The 9,613-nt window shown below is 39.6% G+C and overlaps 1 protein-coding gene across 1 annotated transcript; it reads left to right on the forward strand.

The window, feature by feature from the left end:
* The first annotated feature begins 5,953 nt into the window (after positions 1-5,953).
* LOC120646298 lies at positions 5,954-9,339 on the forward strand. Its single transcript, XM_039922931.1, has one exon. It carries the CDS (start codon positions 5,966-5,968, stop codon positions 9,296-9,298), a length of 3,333 nt encoding a protein of 1,110 aa, XP_039778865.1. The 5' UTR covers positions 5,954-5,965; the 3' UTR covers positions 9,299-9,339.
* The last annotated feature ends 274 nt before the right edge of the window (positions 9,340-9,613 follow it).

The raw sequence follows: 9,613 nt of genomic DNA on the forward strand, positions 1-9,613 counted from the left end.
CAGGGAGAGTTTGGAGGGGGGAGGGGCATGTATATAGAGGTTAAAAAGAATAAGAATTAAGTGAGGCAAGATGCGTGAAGCTTAAGCAGGAGTGTTCGATTGGTTCACTATTTCTAGACAACCATTTTAACCATAGGGTCCATATTCAACTCCCTCAGCCTAAGTAGTTGTGTATTGATGCTAGAATCTACTATATTCGAGAGATTTCAAAATATGGGACTAAGTTCGCATGCCTTTCAGAAATTGACACCCACATTACAACGACATGTGGGTCAGGGTGTCAAATTCCGAAAGGCATGCAAACTTATTCCCAAATTCTGAAATAACTCACTTTATCTGTCTCAAAATATAGGGCCTTTTAGAGTTTGTCCTAAGTTAAACTATTATAAATGTCACAAAGTTTATTAAAAACGCATTTCAAGACGGTGGGAGTAGGTTACTAGTAAGTGAATTTTTTTTGTTTTATTAGAAGCACATGAAAATTGATAAAAAATATATTTTTTCTACTAGAAAAGAAGTTGTTTTTATTTCCATATATAAGTTTCATCCTTCTTATTATTAAAAAGTTATAAATATTATTTATTATTTATGATTTTGTTTATAATCATAAGTATTTTAAATATACCTTATATTTTTTAAGATTTGTATTATTTTTTAAATAACACAAGCGAGTAGCGACCAAACTTATACACAGAAATAAAAAACTACTTTTTCCTATAATCAGGGAGTATTAAACGTGACACCCCTTCCTCGGACTCCATTACAAGCATTACCTTAGGTTCCTTCCACCTCATCGGCCATGACTAGCCCTTGCTGCCACCCGACCATCTCAACAGGGCCTGCTAATTAGCGGTCAGCCGCCAGGAACGAACCTAGCAGTTGATCCGATAGGCCGCATGCCACTCCATTCAAGGTTAACAATCCCTTATAAAAAAAACAATCCCGGTGGAAATTCGGTGAAAAATTTCGTTTTCGCTATTGGCCGGGAACCGAATTTCGGTAAAAATTCGTGCCAAATTTAAAAAATTCAAAAAAAATTATATTAATTTTGGGAAAATTTATGATAAAAAACTAGAGGTTCATCTGATCTTATTGGTGTCGTGTATGATCAAAAACATGGAGATTTGGTCAGTGAAATAAATTTTTTTCCGCAGGGAGTAGAGCAGCCCGGCGTGGCATCGTGACAACTCGAAAAATTTGAACACGAAAGTTGATCGTCATTTAAAACTCTACAATATTGGTTTTGGGCAAAAGTTCATTTGAGCCACGGTTTGCAATTTATTTTTTTAAAGCCCTGTGTATTAGAATAAATTAATATTTGAAACCAATAAATTAATATTTGAAACCGTAATTTGAATGACTCGTCATTTCATGTGCAAAAATTTGTTTTCTCCCCTCGACTTCAACTGGACTTTGGTTTATCATGATGTTGGTGAGGTACCTATTCAATTTTATATGCATACCTACATCGGTTTAAAAGTTATTTAAAGTTTCTGATTTTATACACACACACACACACATGCATCTTTTTAGATTATTAATAGTGCACGATGACAGGATTAAATCCTATAGCTTAGCATTTTAATTGCAAACCAACATCATTTTCCCATACCTATTGTTCGACATATGTAGATATGGGACTTATGTGGTCATGTTTGCTATGTAATATGTGTGTGCTTGCCTAATTTGGACATGGATTGCTATTAGAACATGATGTATCCTATATTTGTGGACTATAGACTATGCACTTGTATTATTTGGACATTTGGAGTGTTGTGGATGCTATGTGGTCATGCTTATATGGTTTTGTGTTGGATATATTGTGTGTGAAATATATAATATGCACTTTGACCTATGATATGCGCAACATGTCAAAATTTTCAATTTTTTCTGTTATTCCCTCTCAAAACAAGATTTTTCGGTTCACAAACAGCGAATTTCGCCCTCTGGGCACCGAATTTCGGTCCGGGATTACCGGATTTTGTTCCGAGATTACCGGATTTCGTTTTTTGAATTTGAAAAGGGATTCCGGTCGGATTTTGCGAAATTTGGTCCGAAATTTTGTTTCCGCTAATCACCGAAATTAATTCTAAAAACGGAATTGTTAATCTTGACTCCATACGGATGCATGTGCGTTCTCTTTCCACATGCAACTTTCTTGTCTTTTAGCACCCTACAACTTCGCACGTTTCTTTGTCTTTTTGCACGTTACAACTCCATCCCGTTGCATTCTCTTTTAGCGTGCTGCACGTTTTGCCACGCATTAATCATCATTCGAGACGTGGAGGATATGGGGTTCCATGCACGCTAGCTTCTGCTGGTTTCAGCATTGCAGCTACTGTACCAACGTCATCATTGCATGCGTTCATTCCCTGCTGGGATGGTTAGGCTTCCTCTTTAGTTTAATCATTGATACTTCTTTTCTCTTTGTATTTTATAAAAAATATTTTATTTTTATTTCATCTTATATAGATTAAACTTATCATATGATGTTATGTTAATGTAAGTTATGACTATAAAAATATATATAGTTTATATATATAAACTCGAACATCTAAGTCATGTTCATAAGTTATCGACATATAGTTTTATATATTTTTTGTTTAAAAAGTTATACACACATAATTTATAAGTTATGTGGTGCAAGTTAAGCGAGAATATATTGTATAGAAATAATAAGTTATATGCATGACTTATAAAGTTATAGAAGAAGGTATAAGTTATGCATAGAAAATATATAAGATATAAGTTATGGGTAGAGAGTATACAGGATATAAGAGATTAGTTATGCGTACTGTATGGAAAAGCATAAGTTATGTACACAAGTTATAAATTATGTGGCATAACTTATAAGTTATAAAAGAAGGTATAAATTATATGGTATAAGTTTTGTATAGAATGCTTATGAGATATAAGTTATTCTATACAAGTTATGCTTAGAAAATATAAATTGTGTGAAGAAGGTATAAATTGTACTGTATAATTTATGGTAAGAAGACGCAGCTAGTATAAATGATTATATATTTTATAATATTATATATATGTATTATGTGCATATAATTTACATATAAATGTGAATTTTATTTTATTCCTCTCAACCATTTATTTCCTCCCATGTTTCTCAATATCACCGAATGAATAATAAACATGTAAAAAAAAGCGATTAGTTAATCAATAAGGAAAAAGAAAAAAGGAAACGTATGCACGTGGCCATATACAACAGAGGGGAGCATGCGGGAGTAATTAGCCACCGCAGGACCAGCACATGTGGGTGGGACCTGAACGGTTACACCACCACGTGTGTCGCGTCGATCGCTCGTTTCAGATTCTACGGTCAACCGTAGAACTGGAATTCTGCACCTCAACGCAGACCCCAGCCCTCGACCAAGAAAACCTTGTTCATCTCTTCTGCTCCAAATACAACAGCCAACAAAGCATTGGAACGCCTGCCACGGTCCCCTCCAAGCCGAGTTCCATCCACAGCGTCACATCGCACCAGTTGATATAGTGGTAGGGATGTTTTCGTATTTGCAGAAAAAATACAAAAATAGGACGGAAACGGTTGAGGATGTTTCTCGCCTATTTTTGTATATCCCATTTTTAAACGGGATAAACCTGTATTTATCCTGTTTTTAACTTATATACGTGATAGATCTACAAACACATCGACACATATATAACTTAATTAAGGAGGAAATGTGTGAACTAAACCCTTTAGTTCTATTTATTATATTTAGCAACCATTATATCTACAATATTTAAGTTAATCTACGGAACTATATTAAGGTGATTACTTTAACTTTATGTCACGTCATCCGTTAAAATTCTGGCTCCCGTTCGTTTCCGCATACATGTATATCCCATTTCCGTTCTCGTTCCTGACTTTTTTGATCCCGCTCTCATTTTCCGTAATAAAATGTAGAAACGGAAACGGTTGAGAGGTTTTCCTGCCCGTTCCGTTCGTTTTCATCCCTATATAGTGGTGGACGTCCACCTGTGACGCCCACTGCACAGCTTGACGACGAGGCCGCGACCTTTTGTCCTCTCCAAGAATCCCTTGGGGAGGGCAGGAGCACGTCGAGCTCTGGGTTGGAGCAGCAGCCATTATTCGAACGGCATCTTTGGGTCTTGGGTCATCGTGGGCAGGGGCGCGCACCCGGCCCCCACAGGAACCATTGGCCGGACCTCTCAAGCCCAATGGTGATCTGCTTCGGCTGCTCCTTTGAGTGCTTGACTTCCCAGGCTCCTAGCCTCCAACGCAGAGGAACAGGATGCTGTGCTGTCGCTGCTCATCAAGCCACGCGATGCACTTGCACTACTACAAAACAGGCCTTTGTTCCTGGCCATTTGTCCCGGCAGCCTTTGGGCCCGGGACAATAGGTGGCTTTTGTCCCGGGTCCAACGGCTAGCCGGGCCAGCGGGGGGGACGGGGGCCTTTTGTCCCGGTTGGAGACACCAACCGGGACAAAATGGGAGCCTTTTGTCCCGGTTGGTGGTTCCAACCGGGACAAAAGGCCCGCGTAGCCTTTTGTCCCGGTTGGAACCACCAACCGGGACAAAAGTCCCTCCTTTTGTCCCGGTTCGTGCCTCCAACCGGGACAAAAGGCCTTGCGCCCCTTATCCCCTTCCCTCTCCCCCCGCCCGAGCCATTCAGCTCACTTGTTTTCTCTGTTCTTGGCTCGGGATAGAGGAGTTTTGCTCATTTCTTCACCACATTTGTGAAGATCTTTGATTCCCCGTCCATCCATCTGCTCTAAAGGTTTGGGGCTTGTTTTTCTCTTCTTCCTTGGCTTGTATAGCTCATTTCATATTTTAGAAATAGAGAAAATGTGTAGCTAGCTCATTTCTTGGACATTATTTTGCTAGCTAGATTGCATATGTAGGCGTAATTTTCTTTTAGATTTAGATGAGTATATGGATAGTAGAAATTTTTAGAATGAGTGTAGATACTTCATGTGATGTACTTGTATATATGACCATATTGTGGATAGTTGATTTTTTTATTCGTGAATGAATTAATGAAATGAGTATATTATAGAATTTTTTGTATTATGAATGGATTATTTTGACACTCTAGTGATGTATTTAATCAGGCTCACATTGAAACCATCTAGAAGCTAAAAAAATCTTTATTTCGAAACAAGTATACGTCGTTAATCTCCATCCAACGGTGATGGCACTACCTTTCAGGGATACACGATGCGCTATAAGGACGTCGCAAATCGGTTGGTCGCATCACCAGCACTTCCGAATGATAAGAAGACAGCATTTGACGCAGTCAGCATGCCGTTGTTGTACTGAGAGCATATGAACGAGCATGCTGCCTGTGCCAAGTGCTGTGCCTATTAATCGTAAATGTTGGTGCTGCGACTAGCCGATTGGTGACATCCTTGTACCGCACCGTGTCCCCCCGAAAGGCAGTGTCATCACCGCAGGGTTGAGGTTACTGACATATACATTTTCAGAAATAAAGGTTTATTTTTCTTCTAGAGGGTTTCTGGATATTGAAAAGAGTGTACTCCTGGAACTGAAGGGTGTCAAAGTAATTAGAAGTTATAGAGATTTCTTTCAATTAATTAGAGATTTCTTGAGGATTAATGATACATTTCGTCTTTTTTTATATAATTTCATTGTTATTTGCAAGAGTTATTAATCTGATCATTGTAATTGTAATAGTAAATAATTTTTGCTTTGTAATGGTAAGAATTTATAATTTTGTGGAAAATAAAGGTATTTTTCAGTAAAATATGGCTTCAACAGCTGGAGGGAGTGGCGCCGGTGGGGGTGATCGTTGTCCTTCTGGAGAGAAGGGCACAACTCGAGTAGGTCGTCGGTCCAAAAAACCTAGTGCAGATGGACCGGCAATGGATGTACAATGCTCATTTAGGTTTGATATATTTTATTTATTCGATACGTGTAAAGAATTCAAATCGATTTATTTAAAATGCAGATGGACCGGCAATGGATGTACAATGCTGACCGACGTTCGAAAGAATTCATTGATGGCCTGCATTATTTTTTGTCTGTGGCTGAGGCAAACAAGCAGAATGGTTTTATGTGCTGCCCGTGTGTTCATTGCAACAATAACAAGGATTACTCATCTTCAAGAATCCTACACAGCCACATTTTCGCAAATGGTTTCATGAAAAAGTATGTTTGTTGGACGAAGCACGGAGAACAGGGGGTTACCATGGAAGACAATGAAGAAGAAGATTTTGACGACCACTTTCCCGGGAATGCTGGAATCGGTGCATTCGATGACGATATTCCCATGGAAGAGCCCGAAGTAGATGTAGCAGAAAATGATCCCAGCGACGATCTGGGGCAAGCATTGCACAATGTGCAGGCAGACTGTGAGAGTGAAACGGAGAGGTTGAAGTTCCAGAAGTTGTTAGAGGACCACCATAAGTTGTTGTACCCAGATTGTCAAAATGGATTTAAGAAACTTGGCACCACCTTGGAGTTGCTGCAATGGAAGGCGACAAATGGTGTATCCGACAAGGGATTTGGTGAATTACTCAAACTTGTTAAAAAAATGCTTCCTAAGGACAATGAATTGCCTGCCACAACGTATGAAGCCAAACAACTTGTTTGCCCTTTGGGACTGGAAGTGCAAAAGATACATGCATGCCCCAACGACTGCATCCTCTACCGAGGCGAGTACGAGAATTTGGATGCATGTCCCGTATGCAGTGCATTGCGTTACAAGATTAGAAAAGATGATCCTGGAGATGTCGAGGGAGAGCCTCCCCGGAAGAGAGTTCCTGCGAAGGTCATGTGGTATTTGCCTATAATACCACGTTTGAAGCGTCTGTTTAGAAATAAAGATAATGCTAAGTTGATGCGATGGCACAAAGAGGAACGCAAGAAAGACTCGATGTTGAGACACCCCGCTGATGGGTCGCAGTGGAGAAAAATAGATAGAACGTACCCTAAATTTGATTTGGATGCGAGAAACATAAGGTTCGGTTTGAGTACGGATGGCATGAATCCTTTTGGTGAGATGAGCAGTGGTCATAGCACTTGGCCTGTGACTCTTTGTCTGTACAATCTTCCACCATGGCTCTGCATGAAACGAAAGTTCATCATGATGCCAGTGCTTATCCCGGGTCCAAAGCAGCCCGGAAATGACATTGATGTGTACCTAAGACCATTGGTCGAAGAACTCTTATTGCTCTGGGGCGATGAAGGTGTACGGATGTGGGATGAATACAAACAGGAAAACTTCAACCTACGAGCATTGCTGTTCGTAACGATCAATGACTGGCCTGCTCTTAGTAACTTGTCAGGACATTCGAACAAGGGATACAAAGCATGCACACACTGTTTAGATGATACCGATAATATATGGTTGACTCACTGTAAGAAGGTTGTATACATGGGTCATCGTCGGTTTCTTCCCATCAGGCATGCGGTACGAAAGAAGGGCAAGCATTTCAAAGGCCAAGCGGACCACCGAACAAAACCGATGCACCGTAGTGGTAAAGACGTCTTCAACATGGTAAAAGATCTAGAAGTTGTTTTTGGAAAGGGATCTGGTAGCCAACCTGTTCCGAACGAAAATGGAATGGCGCCCATGTGGAAGAAGAAATCTATATTTTGGGAGCTACCATATTGGGAAGTCTTAGATGTTCGTCATGCAATTGATGTGATGCACCTCACGAAGAATTTTTGCGTCAACCTGATAGCATTCTTGGGAGTGTACGGAAAGACAAAAGATACAGTAGAAGCACGTCAAGAATTGCAACGTATGGAAGAACGAGATGCCTTACATCCACAACAGCGAGATAATGGACGACAATACTTAAGTCCTGCCAGCTATACTCTTAGCAAGGAAGAGAAAGAAACCATGTTTGACTGCTTGAGCAGTATAAAGGTTCCATCTGGATACTCATCCAATATAAAAGGAATCTTAAATTTGGCAGAGAAGAAATTTACAAATCTCAAGTCCCATGACTGCCATGTGCTTATGACCGAACTTCTTCCGGTTGTGCTGCGGGGGATTCTGCCTGATAACGTCCGGTTAACCATCGTGAAGATATGTGCCTTCCTCAACGCAGTTTCTCAGAAGATAATTGACCCGGAGAATTTGATAAAGCTGCAAAACGATGTGGTGCAATGTCTTGTTGGCTTTGAGCTGATATTTCCACCATCTTTCTTCAACATCATGACACATCTTCTAGTGCACCTTGTCAAAGAGATTGATATTCTCGGACCAGTATTTCTACACAACATGTTCCCATTCGAAAGGTTCATGGGGGTACTCAAGAAATGTGTTCGTAATAGAGCTCGTCCAGAAGGAAGCATCGCCAGTGCCTACGGAACTGAGGAGGTCATTGACTTTTGTGTTGACTTTATTGATGACCTTAAACTGATTGGAGTCCCTGAATCGCGATATGAGGGGAGACTATCTGGAAAGGGTACATTAGGAAAGAAATCTTATGTCTGCACAGATGATTTCTCATTCAAGAAAGCGCATTATACGGTTCTTCAACAATCATCCTTGGTTGACCCATATATCGAGGAACACAAGAAAATTCTGCTCTCCAATTTCCCGGAAAAGTCTGAGGCATGGATTACACGTGAGCACATGAACACTTTCTGTAGCTGGTTGCGGAAGCATCTAATGCATAACATGGATATAAGTGAACAACTGTTCTTATTGGCTAGGGGACCATCTTGGAATATCTTAACATACCAAGGGTACGAGATAAATGGAAACACATTTTATACGATAGCCCAAGATAAAAAGAGTACCAACCAAAACAGCGGTGTTCGTATGGATGCCACGGACAATAATGGAAAAAAAGACACATATTACGGCTACATTGAAGAGATATGGGAGCTGGATTACGGTCCCAATTTCAAGGTGCCTCTATTTCGTTGCCAATGGGTTAAGCTATCTGGAGGAGGGGTAACAAAAGATGAGTATGGGATGACAATAGTTGATCTCAACAATCTTGGGTATAGAGACGAGCCATTTGTCCTAGCCCAGGATGTCGCTCAGGTTTTCTACATTAAGGACATGTCCAGCAAGCCAAAGAAGGGGATCAACAAGCAAAAGGATGAGCCTAAGCGACACATAGTTCTATCAGGAAAGAGAAACATCGTTGGAGTGGAGGACAAGACAGACTTTTCAGAAGAATATAATAATTTTGTTGCCATTCCAGCTTTCGAAGTAAATGCTGATCCATGCATCCTGCTAGCCAATGATGATGCTCCATACTTGCGCCGTGATCATAATCAAGGGACATTTGTGAAGAGAAAGTCTGTTACCGCTAATCCTTCATGTACTTGAATCATTTTATATTATTGTATAAAAACATAATCGCAATTCGAATACTTTTATTATATATGTCCTGTACAATTATATTTTATGTGTTCTTTATATTATTTTATATATTTTTCACTTAATTACTAGACTCAATTATAATTTTCATTCAATAATGGATTACTCAACTAATTTTATTTATTTCATGAAATTACATTCACATTAACACACTATACTCTTTCACTAACACACACAATCTCACTAACACACACTATCTCTCAAACTCACACACACTACTCATTAATATCATGAAATTGCTTAATTTTATCTAAAATTCACTTT

Source organism: Panicum virgatum, chromosome 8K (assembly GCF_016808335.1).
Source record: "Panicum virgatum strain AP13 chromosome 8K, P.virgatum_v5, whole genome shotgun sequence".
Classification (NCBI taxonomy): domain Eukaryota; kingdom Viridiplantae; phylum Streptophyta; class Magnoliopsida; order Poales; family Poaceae; genus Panicum; species Panicum virgatum.